At 38.8% G+C, this 17,460-nt stretch overlaps 1 protein-coding gene and 1 pseudogene across 1 annotated transcript in view; both read right to left on the bottom strand.

The window, feature by feature from the left end:
* Positions 1 to 17,460, bottom strand: part of STK32A (serine/threonine kinase 32A) — a 139,348-nt gene that overhangs the window by 58,218 nt on the left and 63,670 nt on the right. Inside the window, exon 5 of the mRNA XM_070465596.1 lies at positions 6,049 to 6,222. Coding sequence (XP_070321697.1) covers positions 6,049 to 6,222 — 174 coding nt within the window. The remainder of the gene's footprint in view (positions 1 to 6,048; positions 6,223 to 17,460) is intronic.
* LOC110134712 (ubiquitin-conjugating enzyme E2 H pseudogene) lies at positions 13,536 to 13,873 on the bottom strand (annotated as a pseudogene).

The following is a 17,460-nucleotide window of genomic DNA, read 5'->3' as shown; positions in this document are numbered from 1 at the left end:
TTCCAGTGGTCATGTATGGACGTGAGAGTTGGACTATAAAGAAAGCTGAGTGCCGAAAAATTTATGCTTTTGAACTGTGGTGTTGGAGAAGACTCTTGAGAGTCCCTTGGACTGCAAGGAGATCCAACCAGTCCATCCTAAAGGAGATCAGTCCTGGGTGTTCACTGGAAAGACTGATGTTGAAGTTGAAACTCCAATACTTTGGCCACCTGATGCGAAGAGCTGACTCATTGGAAAAGACCCTGATGCTAGGAGGGATTGAGGGCAGGAGGAGAAGGGGATGACAGAGGATGAGATTGTTGGATGGTATCACTGACTCAATGGACATGGGTTTAGATGGACTCCGGGAGTTGGTGATGGACAGGGAGGCCTGCAAAGAGTTGGACACGACTGAGCAACTCAAGTGAACTGAACTGAATATAAACTTCTGGCAAGTAGCTACTTCAGTCCAGGACAGAGCGTGTAAGAACTGTTTCCTTTGTGTATTCATGGAAGTTCCAAGGTTTCTATGATTACAGTAAAGAACCTAAAGGTGATGAATAAAAATAACATCCTATTATTTTTTTTATAATCATGAATTTTCTTTTATTCCTACTTCAACATATCTGTAATCAGTTGGAGATGAACTTTTGCAACACATTCTGTTGTATTGCAGTCATTGACATCAAGGGCATAATTAGATTTTTATTGCATTCCAATAGGAATTTAGAAATCAGTGAGTTATAACTTTATTAGAGTGAGATAATTCTTAGAAAGAGGGAAAAACAAACATCCACTCAAATGTTATTTTGACCGAGCATGACTCTCACTATTTAACTGTCCCAACTGATTCATCTTATTAGCTTAAATTTGGGATTGCATCTTTAACAGCTGACAAGGGAGGGGATAGAAATTTGTCTTTGCACTGTAAAAATTACTTTCTATTACTTTATTCACTGGAGAGACTGTGGCAGTCAACAAACTAAAGAGTACTATCCCATAGGAAGGATTGTAATGAGTTTAATGTTCCTTATTTTAAAAAATAAAAGCAAATAATGACTGTGTCCATGTTTTTAAAATCTTCACTCACTGATTTAATGTAAGTAAAGGGGATTATTAAAGGAAGAAATGGCCGTAACTTGGAAACTAGAGCTGATTTTCAAACTCTAGCTTGAAAATGGAAAAATGTTTGACTTCTTGACTAAAAAATATGTCTAATTGCACTATTCAAAATGAATGGTGACTATGCAGTCCTGTGTCCTTCACAACTAGAGAGAAAAAAGACTCTAAAAATGAGAAAAATGAGCTAAGGATTCTACATATTTAGGAAACAACAAAAAGTCAAGTCTGTGAATTAAAAAAAATCTATAAGCAAGATAAAACAAAACCCCATTTATGTTTCACTTAGAATTTAGGCAGAAATAAAAAAATAAGCTAGACATTGCTGGCAGGAAAAATTAAAAACAGAACTCATTCTATGTTACAGCAGAGAGACAAATGAATACTTTCATTCAGAATACAGTTCCCTTTCCATGGATTAAACTCTCCTTCCTGGTTTTAAACCCCCTGAGTTCTCAAGAGGCTTTTATTGTTACCCCAAATCATCTTCTCCACTGAAATACTTGTCATTCTCATACAACTTAGCTTCTAGTTTTGGGCTATTCTGTCATCCTCGCTTGTGCAGTCAGACAGCATGGATATCTGAAGGCAGGTGGCCATGCCTCACCCTGTACCATGCCCTCCTCAGGGCAACAACTGTGCTGAACATCAGGAGCTTGGAGAGAGGCTAAGAGTCTTGCATATCCTTCAAGTGACGCCTCACCTACATATTAGCCAAGTTATTTTCTGAACTGGAGTTTCATCAGCTGTAGAATGGGGACAATCACACCACCAACCTCTTGGATTTGTGGGCAGATGGAAGGAAATAATTCACAAGTACTTAGCAGAGTGCTTGGTACCCAGAAGCCCACAGTCACGACAGCCTATCACCACGGCTGCTCCATCCACAGTTGCTGGCCACCACAGATAATCTGGAATCTTTGACCCAGTCCAGAGGCAAAATGTTGTTATGAAATTAGGAAGTCACATATATTTTTAAATTCTTTTTTTAATATTGGAGTATAGCCAGGTAGCAATGTTATGATCATTTCAGGTGGACAGCAAAGGGACTCAGCTATACATGTATATGTACCTATTTTCCCTCAAACTCCCTTCCCATCCAGGCTGCCACATAACATTGAGCAGAATTCCCTGTGCTATACAGTAGAACCTTGTTGGTTATCTGTTTTAAATATAGCAGTGTGTACCTGTCGATCCTAGACTCCCTAACTATCCCTCCCCCCATTTCTATTCCCCTGGCAACCATAAGTTCACTCTCCTAGTCTGTTTCTGTTTTGTAGATAAGTTCATTTGAATAATTTCTTTTCAGATTCCACATATAAGGGATGTCATGCAATATTTCTCCTCTGTCTGACTTATTTCACTCAGAATGACAATCTCTAGGTCTATCCATGTTGCTGAGAGTGGCATTATTTCATTCTTTAATGGCTGAGTAATATTCTATTGTGTATATGTACCATATCTTATTTATCCATTCCTTTGTCAATGGACATTTAGGTTGCTTCCATGTCTTGGCCATTGAAAACAGTGCTACAATGAACATTAGGGTGCATGCATCCCTTTGGACCATGTTTTTCTCTGGGTATATCCCCAGGAGTGGGGTTGCAGGGTCATATAGCTTTATTTTTACTTTTTCTAAGGAATCTCCATACTGTTCACCATAGTGACTATACCAATTTACACTCCTACCAACAGTGTAGGAGGGTTCCCTTCTCTCCACACCCTTTTCAGCATTTATTGTTTGTGGATTTTTTGATGATAGCCATTTAGACTGGTGTGAGGTGATATCTCATTGTAGTTTTGATTTGCGTTTCTATAATAGTTAGAGTATCTTTTCATGGGCCTTTCAGCCATCTGTATGTGTAAGTCACGTATTTTATATCTGCCCCTTTAGGTAGATGGTCTTTTCTTGCCTGGGGAATCTACTATATTTTCTTTTTTTTAATTCACATTTTAATACCTTGGAACTCAAGATGTGTCTTCCAATCTAATCCTCTAAGTAGCTGAGAGATGTTTTGTTATCTTTGATTCTATCAAATATAGCATGCATTTTGCAGATTCTTTGAAGGCAGAGATTTAGAAATAGAATTAGAGTACTCAGAAGCCTCCATTTCTTTTTCTATGTTGCTCGTCATGCTTTTAACTCTGCCCTGGGAGTCCCAGCTTCAGAGTGCACTATTATCCTCTAAATCCTGCAGACAAAGGGACACTGCTTATTTCACCATGTACATGATTTTTTTAACCCATTTGAAACCACTTCAAATGGAAAGCAATTCACATTGATATCTAATACTCAGAAGGCAGAAAGCTCTGGTAATTAGAGCTCTCTCACAGTTAAAACCTATTTGGCCACTACTGTCTTGAAAAGCCCTAAAGAGGTTGGTAGATGTCCTGGTTTTTCCAAAACATGTATGAGTTTTGCCTGTTGTCCCAGCATAATTATTAACACCAACTCCTTTCATTCTCAGGAGTCCCCTGGTTGGGATGATAAATTATATGATTACCCAACATGAAGGCCAACAAATGTCTGAAATTTATGGCTTTAATTTCTTCTATTTTAATTTTGTCTTTGTTATCTGTAAAACTGGGCTTTTAGGCAATCAATCATCTGTGTGGCTCAGGCAGTGTTCATTCCTTCAGATTTTTACTGAACACTGGTTATACAGTGAGAAGCATACCACACATGGCCTTAAGTCATTGAGTTTACAATTTAGTAGAACAAACAAACATTGGGTAATTATATAGTGAAAACATCACAATGCCTCAGGAGAGGTACAAGATGCTATGATTGCCTATAAAATATAACACTTGGGGAGGCAAGGTAGGACACATCAGCAGTTGAAATACATCTGGATTGTTTTTTGATCCCAAGAGGATGCCATCTTATTTTAACCCTGCATTCATAATGTCATTGTGTCCGCCTTCCATGGTGAGGAGACAGTTCAGTACAAAGAGGCCCTCTGAAGATGAGTTCTAAGTAATAATCATAAGTCTGTAAAAAGCAAGAAGCAGAAACTTAATCCTTGATTTCTTATTTTAAGTGACAAAACCTTGACAGCAAAAGCGAATAAGGGAGAGAAGGACAGAACAAAGCTGCTTGGTATTGTTAAGTTTCTTGAGGGTGAAAATTGTGTCACATATTCGGTTTTGTTTTTCTCCTGAATTCTTCTCAGAATATGGTTCTAAGCACATGGCAAAAAGGCTCAGAGCATCTTGTGATGACTGAGAAAATGAAACTCAGAGAAAGAAGGCACAGAACTCAGATTCAAACAGAGGAGGGAGAAAGTGAAAAGGTGTCCTCTGGGGCTTCTCATAGTCTCTGCTTCCTGTCTGAGATCTGCCATGTCAGCGCCCCACACAGACTGTGGGTTGGCAATCTAGAGGAGGATGAGTGAGCATGAAGACTCTGAGAGGGATTCTATAGCCTACAAATAGGCAAAGTTTTTCCTAGGAAGGAACTGGGTGGTGGCTACCAAAAAGCCAGTATGGGAGAAAGTGCTCTTGTCAACAGGATTCCCAGTTATTGAGAAAAACACCAGGTGTGTAAATTTTACTTCAGAGATCGTACATGATTAACCGGTCTGCTTTCCATTTATCCACTGCCTAGAGAGCACATTTTCAATACAAATGGGCCCTTCCAAAAATAGAAAATTAAATAATAATTTTGTTAAGTGCCAAGGCCAAAGAGAAAAAAAAAAGGATTAGTCTACAGTACTTGCACAGAGAGTCTATAAATTACGATGCTACATTTTTAACCAAGGATCTGTACTAGTTCTAATAAATTCTAGATGTTAAATAGTGGTGGGGAAATAGTCGATCTAGCCAAATGCTTAGTAAATGAGACATAAAAACTCAGCAGATTCTTCAAGGATTTGAGATGACAGTGGCAGAGTCACATGTGTTGATTGTTCAATTAATGATGTCTAATGTATTATGGTATATATTTCATATGTGTAATAAATGCAGATTAGTAGACAGAGCTCTGATGCTAGGATGAGAGAGATCTAGGTTTGAATCTGGCAACACTGTTTGTCAGGGTTTCTCCTTGGTGAATCTTTGAGCCATATTTTTCTCATCTGAAGAATGGGAATATTGTAATGAAGTGTGGAGTCCTCTTTAAGTTTTGAGAATTGAATAGGATAATACATGAAAGTACCTTGCAGTGCCTGGCATAAGGAAACCCAGTTAAATAGTAGCTGCTTTGATGGTGATTAGGTTCAAAATTCTTAAAAAGCCCCTAGATGATAATTTAATGTCTCCAAATCACAAAATCTCAGATTTAATACTGGTCTAACTATACCTGCTCTGCTCATTTATCACTTACAATAGAGATCAAGTGCGATACTATATATAGGAAATTGCCATCAAAACTATCAACTCCTTTATAAATATCAAGTATTATCCTTTCCTCTCTATTGTCTGTTTGGGTTTATAGCTACTTGTGTTATTTGTTTGTCTTTGACACAAATGCCCCAAGTGAAAGAGATACATTGCTTTTGCTGACTTGTCTGCAGCACACCCACCCCAGGGACTCACTATAGGGTGGATGATAGAAGTTGGGACTCAAATTTTCTCTCCAAAGAATCTTCTTCCTATCCATTCTATATCTTTTCCTTCATGCACTTTCTTCATTTCTATTTCAGTTAATTCATTTAATATTTATTAAGCCCCCAGATGTCATTTTTCCTTCTCTTTGTCTAGGCTTAGTTATAAACAGTACCAATACTCATTAATTCTGATCTTGTTGTTTACTAATGGTGACCTTGGGCAAATTAAGCTCAATGTGCTCAGTATTACTTTTATTTGAAAAATGGGGACATCTACCTCCAGGATTGCTATAAGAATTAGGTAAGAGTTAGATGTCATGTTCCATCAGGACCTGTTGAATGCAGCAGGTTGTGCATGCCCTCCTGTGCATTCAGCCCAAGGCTGCCCGTGGACTTGACTGACCTGTGAATGATGCGCTGGCTCTGCAGGTAGTCCAAGGCCATGGCCAGCTCACAGATGAAGAGCTTCACAGTGTCTTCCTGGAAGCGGACGTTCTGCTGCAGGTGGTAACGCAGGTCCCCGCCCAGCAGGAGGTCCACCACCATGAACATGTCTTCCTCATCTTGGAAGGAATACCTAGAAAGGAATTAGAAATGCAAGTGGGTTAAATACATTTACACACTAAAGAAGCCTAGAGGCAAAGGACACCTTGCAGATCCGAGCCAAGCTTTCCTGAGCTAAGAATCCAGGCTTTGGGAGTACTGGTCTGTTACTTGTTTTAGGTCCTCAGTTTCCACATGTGTAAAATGCAGATAAGAAGATCTTCCACATTTGATTATAGTAAAGACTAAATATGATGAGTGTAACTTTTGTTTTTTGGTGGTGGTGTGGCTTCCGTGGTGGCTCAGATGGTAAAGAATCTGCCTGCAATGCTGGAGACCTGGGTTTGATCTCTGGGTTGGGAAGATCCCTGGAGAAGAGAATGGCTACCCACTCTAGTATTCTTGCCTGGAAAATTCTGTGGACAGAGGAGTCTGGTGGGCTACAATCTATGGGGTCACAAAGAGTCAGACACGAATGAATAACTAACACTTTACTTTTAACTAAAGACTAAATATGATGAGTGTAGCATTTTTAAAATTTATTTGAATTGCAGGATCATTTCTGCTGTACAACACACATCAGCCATAAATATAAATATATCCCTTCCCTCTTAAACCTTCTTCCCACTCCACCCTTCTAGGTTGTCACAGAGCATTGAGCTCAGCTCCCTGCGTTATACAGCAGCTTCCTACTAGCTATTTTATTAATACATATGGTAATATATGTCTCAATACTACAATGAGTATAATATTTAATGTTATTCCTGGCATACAATAAGCACTCATTAACCATAAGTCTACAGAGCTATAAAGCCCAGAAAATGAAGAAAACTCCATTTATTCACCTGTCATTAACAATCATATCCTGAATACACTGCTACAGGAGGTCCATAAAACACGAGTCATGAGGCCTCCTTGAACCATCTCATGCTTATTTTTCCACATTAACGACTTCACTGCTTAACATTATAACAAATCATAAACCACATTCATGATAAGAAAAAAGATATAAAGAGAGCCATAAAGAAGTAAGTGTATAGGAAAGGGAAGTAATTCACTCAGTCCTGGGGATGAGCAGTGACAGGAAATCTTCTCAACACAGGAGACACTGGAGTTAAATTTTGAAGGATGGTGACAATAATAAATACAAAATAAAGCCAACATGGCTGAGGTTTCCATTAGATGGCTTCTCCGGGGCAGGCTCTAAAAGCACTCTACACATGTTGTGTCATTGACTCCACAATGCTGCTCTTATACTCCCATTTTACAGAGGGGGAAATCAAGGCCCAGAGAAATTTAAGTAATTTACATGAGATGAAACATCCTATAGACGGCAGCACTGAAGGGGTCTCCAGGTCCAAAAGTAAGATTTAAAAGAGGAGAACAGCCTGGATTAGCATAGACATGGGAAAGAACACAGTGTGAGGAGGGAGAGAAGAGTGAGGTTTGTTGGAATGGTGTGTGATGGGGAAGCTGGAGAGGAAGGCAGAGAGCAGATCCCCTGACATGAGCTTCACAAGTCTGAGCATGCTGGAGACACCCTGAAAAGGGTTAAGCAAGACACATGATCAGACTTGAAGGAGCAAGAGCTGGAGGGATGGGAAGAGGAAGTGAGACACAGGTGAGCAGGATTGGCCTCTGCTTGTTTGCAAAGAACCTCCTGTAAAAATGCATTCCAACTGCTCTGATTTGGTTTGTTTTCCTCAAAGCACAGACATGATTTCTAGTCACAAAAAGCCCTCTGTATCAACACTACTGTGACATGTTTCTTTTGACATCATGTCACAGAGATCACATTTTAAAGTTTTATTTGAATCACAGAATTAAGAGACCGCAAAGCAGTGCCCAGGGATGCAAACCAATGCCGAGGGACAAATTCTTTGCTTAGGAAATAAACGTAGAATATCAATGATGGAAGAAGTGGATTGAGAACATTTTCTTCTTTAGAATGATCATTGTGCTACAGGAAGAGGAGACTTGCAAACAAAAGAAAAATGAGCAATTCAATGAAGCATTAATCTAAGGGAGTAACATTCTAATGAAAGCTAGGTTCTCAGAGTTCACTTGTTGAACAAATAAAATTCCGTTTACCAGTGAAGACTGATTCACACAGATGTCAGAAATTAAGCCTTGGGGTGGGGGACCAGATTATGATAGAAACACAGGAAGTGCTTGGTAACAATCTGAGAAGTGTAGGAAGTGTTATTCTTCACCTTCATGCAAGGACTGGCTAGGTATCTCTGCCACAGGTTTAATGGGCACCAGGATAGGTGCCTGGACCTGGGCGATTTGGTTCACAATCCTCCCAGCTGCACCACTACACATTTTATCTGTTGTGTTTTACAGGTTTTCAGGAAGTAAGGATGTGCTAATTATATGCCTGAGACCTATTGCACCTTGGGCTATCCTCAGCTAATATAATAGAAATGATGATGGCTCATGGCATGTAAGCAGGATCTTACTGGGATAGCTGGCAAATGAGGTAGGTGAGGACTGGGTACCAAAAGGAGAGAGAAGAGAGTGCTAACCATGAGCATCACTGGATGCCCCTGGAAACAACCTATGCAGACTGGGTTCACATACTGAGCAGTGACTGGCTGTGTTCAGCTCCCTGCTGGAGGCAGGGTGGAGGTCCCCAACCTGGTCACAGACCAGAAAACTCCTCTTCCATTACTTCCTTTAACGTTAAGTGGGGGACAAAGGTCTTATTAAATTCAACCTGAGTGAACAAACATTTTTTATTGTGACTTGGGTGAAGCTCTTTTTATCCAAAAAAAAAGGACTGATAAAGGTGCCGACTGTGGCAAGTGAACAACAGTGTTGGACCATGCAGGGGATGATTAATCAAAGAAAGAAGCATCCCAGGCAAGAAGCACCACGCTTCCTTTGCCCAGCATGATTTTAAATTTCTTTAATCATGGAGCCAGGTGTGGCTGTTAAAAATCCTCTTTCCCCTTTCACACATCAGATCTGAGGCCCTCTATCATAGATCCTAAACTCTCAGAGGGAGAGAAGATAAGTTTTTTATTTCCAGAACTATATTCAGTAAAATATGTGAGCATAATGCAGTTTGGTAATAACTAGGATATGAAGGTTCATATCATAATCTGATTTTTTTTTCAGCATAAAAAAGTAAGAGCTTCCCTATACCTTGACCATTTATCCCATAGTCTCAGAGATGCATTTTTCATTACTTTTTAAAAAATGCTATATCATAGCTTGCTTATTTCTCAGTTGACAGCTCCAAAATTAGTAAGTCTGGTCCCCATGCATGTGAAGTGCATTGTAAAGTCTGCTCACTAAGAGAGGAGATAAGTGACAGGACTACCACCCTACCCCACCCCACCCCACCATATTGCAGCAGACTATTCACAGCTCTCTGTATCATGTTGAAATTCTCCAGTCCATTCTACACACCATGGTTATCTTTTTACAAGGTGAGTTTTATGTTCTCCAGCCTCAGGAGTCCACTTCACCTCTTTCCATGGTCTGCAGGACCCTATGTGACCTGGCCCTGTTTACTTCCCCAGATTTATCTTGAAGATCTTTTCCTTCCATTCCTCAGCTAGTAGTTCATGCCCCTGCAGCCTTAGGAGATTGAGCTGTGGTGTGGCCTTGCCTGCACACTCAGTGTGGTCCGCTGCCTGGTTATTGGCACTTCATCTTTCAGTCTCAGCCCAAGGGACACTTCTCACAGAGACATCTCTAGTACTCCATGTGAAATCATGTCTCCCTATTATACACAATGCCATATTCTTATGCACACAACTTTTCATAATTTGAAAGTATTTTCCTGCATGCTTTTGGATTAACTGCTGTCGTTTCCACTATGCCATCAACCAAATCAGTCGCTCACCTGCTTGGAAATGGAGCTTTGGAAAGAACTATGGGGTTGGCCAAAAAGTTCATTTGGGTTTTTCCATAAGCTATCATGACAAACCTGAATGCCCTTTATGGCCAACTCAATAAAATATTTTCCAATGGAGTGTTTTTTACACTGTGAGTCATAATTAATTAATGGTTGTGAAGTCAGTTTGGTTGGTTTTAACAAGCACTTAAAAAAAAAAGACTAACATAAAATAAATGCTATTAACATGTAAGACTATAAACATTGTTTGTACATGTGTGTCTCTCTGAGTATATCTCCTGGGTTGTAATGAAAAATATTTCTTCCTGTGGGTGACAGAGAAAAAAGCCTGAAAACCATGACATTAGGGGAACCTGCTGTTTGTTCCAGAGCTATTGTGTCAAATCTGCATTGAGACTTTACCTGAGCAAGGGACAGTTCTGATATCTCCATCTAGCAAAGCATGGGAAATGCAGGACAAATATCAGCATTACAAATATCAGTTATTACTCAGCTTTGTAGAAAAAGATACTGATTCATCAAAGATGGAATCCATTTAGAAACACACAGATAGAAAATACAAATGGAAAATGCACAGGCTTTCGGCAGCCCTAGGTTTAAATATCAAATGTTAATTTAGAGCAAGTTCCTTAAAGGAAACTGAAACTCAGAGAGGATATTTGTACATAAAAAGCAAATTAGATATAACGTTTGTAAGTTAATTAGCACAAAGTGTGGCACATAGCATGGTGGTAAGGAACTTGGCTTTGGGGTTAGACTGCTTGTGCTCAAATCCCCGTTCTGCCTTTTAAAGTTTTTAAAATTAGATGCACCAAGTTATATAAGTCGCCAGCATGCCCATCTATACTGGTACATACTTCACAGGGCTGCTGGTAAGATTAAGTGCAGTTCATGTACATAAATTGCTTAAAACAGTACCTGGAAGTACCTTGAGGATAGATATTATAATAACCTTTGCTTTTCCACCCATGAATGTAATATAGCTCCGGTGTTAAGCAGATTAACTTATTTTATGCATTGTTTCCTATTATTTTACAGAAATGATTATATGAAGATATTTATTGACTGGTTTATAGCTGATTTACAATATTGTGTTAGTTTCAGGTCTACAGCAAAGATTTTTAGTTATATATATATATATGTGTGTGTGTAGTGAAAGTCACTCAGTTGTGTCTGACTCTTTGCGACCCCATGGACTATAGCCAGTCAAGCTCCTCTGTTCATGGAATTTTCCAGGCCAGAATACTGGAGTGGGTAGGCGTTCCCTTCTCCAGGGGATCTTCCCAACCCAGGAGTCGAACCCAGGTCTCCCACATTGCAGGCAGATTTTCTACTGCCTGAATCACCAGGGAAGCCCATATATATAGGTATATATCCATATTCTTTTTTTGATCCTTTCTCATTATGGTTTATTGTAAGATATTGAACATTGGTCCCTGTGCTACAGATCCTTGTTGTTTACCTATTTCATATATAGTAGTATGCATCTGTTAATTCTATACTCACAATTTACCCCTCCCCCGCCTCCCCTTTGGTAACCATGTTTATTCTCTATGTCTGTGAGTCTGTTTCTGTTTTGTAAATAAGTTCATTTGTACTACTTTTTAGATTCCACATATAAGTGATATCATATTTGTCTTTCTCTGATTTCAATTCGTATAATAAGCTCTAGGTCTATCCATGTTGCTGCAAATGGTATTATTATTCTTTTTTATGGCTGAGTAATACACATTGCATTTGTGTAAATATGTACCACAGCTTCTTTATCCATTCATCCTGTTGATGGACACTTAGGTTGCTTCTATGTCTTGGTTATTATAAACAGTGCCACTATGAACATTGGGGTGTGTGTATCTGTTTGAATTAGAACTTTGTTTTCTCTGGATATATGCCCAGGATTGGGATTGCTGGATCATATGGTAACTCTATTTTTAGTTTTTGAAGGAACCTCCATACTATTTCCCATGGTGGCTGCACCAATTTACATTCCTACCAACAGTGTAGGAGGGTGCCCTTTTATGAATATATGTACTGTCGATGGTATAATCAACATGATTCCCATTAATTGAGCTCTTACTATGTTATGATACCATGCTAGTTACTTTATGTATTATTGTATTTGTTACTATAAATGTATGAGGTAAATAATATCTTTATCCTCATTTTTACTGATAGTAGCAATTCAGGTTTTTTTTTTCCCATGTAGAGTCACTTTGGGTACAAGAACCATTTTTTATTCCAATTGTTACTCATTTTAAATTTAGAACTTTATTTTAAATTTAAAATAATTTGGGTATATGATACCTGTTTCCCACTCCCACAAGGAGACGATGAGAGACTGCAGCCAAGAGCAGCAGAAGGGAACACACAGTCAAAACAGTGACAGGATCCGGGGGCACAGCCGCCAGCACGGTCTTCTTCCCGAGTCTTAACGGTCCACTGAGAGGCTGCCCAAGGGGGCGCAAGCTCATGGAAGGTGAAGATTAAATGTGCAACCTCAGCACGATGCACACACACCAAAACACAAACAAAAACAACCACCAATAACCCCAGACCTCAAAACAAAACCCCCACAACCACCCTTATTAGTCCAGGGCAATGGGCTCACAGTGGCCAGCAGCACGATGAGAATGGGACTCTGCCAGATGAGAGGGAACCTCTTCCCAGTCACTTTCTCCTCCTGTCCTAGCCTCTCAAAAAATGGTCTGGAACACAAGTTCTATCCCCAAGAAAAAGAATCAGATTCAGAAAATATTTCCAAAAGGCTCCAAAGCAAAAACAAACAAACCACCACCACCACCAACAACAACAAAACACTTGTGGCTACAGGGCCTGGTAGCAAGAGGAGCAGGAATCTACATATAGAAATGCACTTAAAATCCAAGTGAAAAAGTTGTTTTAAGTTTCAATGCTTCGGTGAGCTCCCTGTTTTATCCTGTTACTCCAGGGAAGTGGGGCCACCTAGGACGCACACAAGCAGCAGCTGTGATCCTGACGTGGCTGGTTCTAAACGCTCCCACAGCAGGCCTCTTCCTCCCCAGTTTTTTCCTTTCCGTCTTGAAAAAGCCCTATTCTGTCTTCACATCCAAAAGCTAATTGGTTTTGGTTTGTATCTTTGGAACCACAAATAAAAGAAGCAACTTCTTCCTGTTATTTTGACTCATGCCTATCTGAGAAGCTATTCCTTTTGACAGTTCAGTAGCACGCAGGCTGACATGGTCAAATGGACTTATGAATGCACACATATGGACCACATATTGCTACCAAAATGGAATGTGGGAGTATGCTATGCACCTCAGGTTGAGAAATGACCAAGAAATCAGGATCTAAAGGGTGACACATACTATATACATATACCTCAATGCTATTATTGATAAAACATTGTTTAATAATAAGAAATTGCTTTCTATATGAATATTATAGTCTGCTTCACATGGTTAGGAAATAATAGCCTTTCTGAAAAGCAGGTGCTTTTTCTACTACAGCTCCATGTCCTGGGCCTCATCTTCCAAAAAGTCAGACATAGAACTCTCCAAAGAGAGTTCTGGTGCCCTCTTACTGCTCTTTCAGTGCCTCCTCCATTGCATATTTCGGGATGCACTCTTTAATTTTCTGCTTGTATTCTTCTGGTAGATGGAGGTACATAGCTGCAGCATCACCATTGAGAGGATCTATGAGGTTGCAGTAGGCCAACAACTGGGGTAGGAAGGACTCAAATAAATTGGTAAGACCATAAAGAGCTGTCCAAGTTGATTAATTATATCTGGACATACAGTTCCTGATGCTTCATCAGTGTTGGATGGAAAATTTTATCCATGAATCCTATAGAAGGTGATCTGAAAGGGTATTTATCAGGAAGATCTACTCCAACTTTCCATACTCTGCCTTCATATAGTGTCCCTTGTGGTCCATAAAACTTCCCTACAGATTAATTGAGTCCTCCTAGGATAGTAACCTCATGCTTACTCTCAATGCTCTTGCTTTTAAATCCTGAGACTATTGTCCTCCTGTCTCAGACATGTACGATTTTAAAGCGCCTCTGCTTTCTTTTGTCAGAAAGGAGGAAGGCGGGGAAAGAACAGAAGGCCAGTGCATCTTTGCCTTTCTTCATCTTCTACTTGCAATTCAGGTTTAATCCTCAATAAAACAGCAAACCAAATCCATCAACATATTCAAAAAGTTATACACCATGACCAAATGGGATTGATATCTGAAAAATCAATGAATATAAGCATCATATGAGTAGAATAACGGACAAAACGTTATGATCATCTCAACAGACACAGGAAAAGCATGTGACAAAATACAACATTCATTCATGATAAAAACTCTCAACAAACTTGAAACAGAAGGGAGCTTCCTCAATCTGATAAAGGGTATCTGCAATAAAAACTACAGTGAATATTATACTTAATAGGGAAAGATTGAATATTTTCCCTCTGAGATCAGAAACAAGGCAAGAACACCTCCTTTCACTTCTATTCAATATAGTACTGAAGATTCTAGCCAGTGAAAGGAAGGAAAGATGGGAGAGAGGGAAGGAAGGATAAAGGAAGCAAAGAAAGGAGGAAAGAATATTAGAAAGGAAGAAGTGAAACTTCCTTTAATTACAGACAACATGATTCTGCATATAGAAAATCATAAGGGAATTACAAAAAAAAAAAAAAACTATTAGAACTAATAAACAAGATGGCAAGGTTTTAGGATACAAGACCAATATACAAAAATCAATTGTATTTTTCTATTGAGCAGTGAGCAAAATGGAAGTAAAATTAAGAATACAACTGCATTCAGAAAAGTTCAAAAATAATAAAGTACTTAGGAGTAAATTTAGCAAAGAAGAGCAAGACATACATGGAAAATCACAAAACTTCACTTAGGGAAATTAAAAGTCTAAATAACTAGAGAAACATTCCATGTTAATTGATTAAAAGACTCAAATATTGTTAACGTCAGTTATACTCAAATTTATATCTAAAGTCAGTACAATTCCTATCGAATTCCCAGCAGGCTTTTTGTTTTTGTATGAATGGACATGCATCTCTTAATTTATAAAGAAATTTAAAATACCTAGAATAGCCAAAATAATTTTGAATAGAAAAAATCAGAGGACTTTTACTTCCCAATTTCTAGATGTACTATAAAGGTATAGTTATCAACACAGTTTTGTACTGGCATTAGGAGACAGGTATAGGTCAATGGAACAGAACTGAGAGCTCAGAAATATATCTTTATAGTTAATTGATTTTTGACGAGATACCAGGAAAAGACCATCGGTTAATAAAATGGTGCTGAGACAATTAGATATTCACATCCAAAAATGATGAGCTTGGAAGCAACCTAGATGTCCATCAGCAGACGAATGGATAAGGAAGCTGTGGTACATATACACCATGGAATATTACTCAGCCTTTAAAAAGAATTCATTTGAATCAGTTCTAATGAGATGGATGAAACTGGAGCCCATTATACAGAGTAAAGTAAGCCAGAAAGATAAAGACCAATACAGTATACTAACGCATATAGATGGAATTTAAAAAGATGGTAACGATAACCCTATATGCAAAACAGAAAAAGAGACTCAGATGTACAGAACAGACTTTTAGACTCTGTGGGAGAAGGTGAGGGTGGGATGTTCTGAGAGAACAGCATTGAAACAAGTATACTATCAAGGGTGAAACAGATCACCAGCCCAGGTTGGATGCATGAGACAAGTGCTCAGGCCTGGTGCACTGGGAAGACCCAGAGGGATGCGATGGGGAGGGAGGTGGGAGGGGGGATCGGGATGGGGAACACATGTAAATCCATGGCTGATTCATGTCAGTGTATGGCAAAAACCACTACAATATTGTAAAGTAATTAGCCTCCAACTAATAAAAATAAATGGGAAAAAAAATGATGAGCTTAAAACCACACCATACATAACAATAATGCAAATAGATCACCGATGTAAATGTAAGGGCCAACACAACAAAACTTCTAGAGTAAAACATAGGACACAATCTTTGAGACTTTGGATTAAACAAAGCTTTCCTAGATACAATACTAGAAGCAAGGTCTATTAAAAAATTGACCATTAAAATTTTATTAAATTTTAGATATCTAAATTTCTGCACTTCCCAAAAAATGCCATTACGAAGATGACAAAGTCAGCAACAGACCAGGAGAGAATATTTGCCAAATACGTAATAGATAAAGGATAATACCCAGAATTTACAAAGGACTACTACCACTCAAAAATAATACGACCCCCAAAAAAGTGGGCAAAGATATGAACGGACATTTCACTAAAGAAGATACACATGAAAAGATGCCTAACATTATTAAGCATTAGAGAAATGGAAACTAAAGCCACAAATGTCATGCTCATCTGAATGACTGCAATAAATAAGACAGACAATAACAAATGTTGGCTCTAGGATGCAGGGAAAAGGGAACACGCGAACATTGCTGGTGGAAATGTAAATGGTGCAGTCACTTTGGAGAATAGTTTGTGAATCTCTCAAAAAGTTAAACATTAAATTACCATATCATCTAGCAGTTCCACTTCTAGTTATTTATCCAAGAGAAATAAAATCACATTTCCATGCAAAGACCTGTACACAAATATTCGTTGCAGCTTTATTTATAATTGCCAAAAACTAGAGAAAAATTAAATGTCCATCAACTGGTGAATAGACAGACAAAGTGTGGTACATCCATACAGTGACATGCTATTTAGCACTAAAAAGGGACAAATTAATAGCACAGGGTGCATCATGGATGAACCCCATAAACATTATGCTACATGAAAGAAGCCAGACACAAGAGATTATGTATTTGTAACTCTATTTATGTGGAACTGTAAGAAAAGGCAAATTTATAGATACAGAAAGTAGATTATTAGTTACCTGGGGCTCAAGGTGGGAATGGGGATTAACTCAGTGGGAACAAGGGATCTTATTGGGAGGCTAAAAGGTTCTGAAATTGATTTATGGTGATGGTTGCACCACTCAGTAAAATTACTGAGGATCACTGAACCGCACACACGAAATCATGAATTTTATGATGTGTATAATATACTTCAAGAAAATTGTTGGGGAAAAAAAGACATCAATTAGGGGAAAAAAAGACAGTGGTGTAGAGAGGTTAAATATTTGCTCAAGAACCACGTTAGGACATCGTGGAGGCAGGACTGCATCTAAACCCAAGTAGTTAAACCACATATTGTGCGCATGGCGACCAATAAACTTCATGAGATGAAAACCATCTAAAGTTTATTAAAAAATCCTGTTGGGGAGTAGAAGACTTATTTAAACACCCTTCGATTTAACTCTCAACATTCAATATGCATGCCCCTTGGGTAGTTTCATTCCAATGGTGGGATATTTCTGATCTTCACCCAGAGATCTCTAGAAGTGTTTT

The sequence above is a fragment of the Odocoileus virginianus genome, chromosome 3 (genome assembly GCF_023699985.2).
Source record: "Odocoileus virginianus isolate 20LAN1187 ecotype Illinois chromosome 3, Ovbor_1.2, whole genome shotgun sequence".
Classification (NCBI taxonomy): domain Eukaryota; kingdom Metazoa; phylum Chordata; class Mammalia; order Artiodactyla; family Cervidae; genus Odocoileus; species Odocoileus virginianus.
This window is presented reverse-complemented; position numbering and strand designations above follow the sequence as displayed.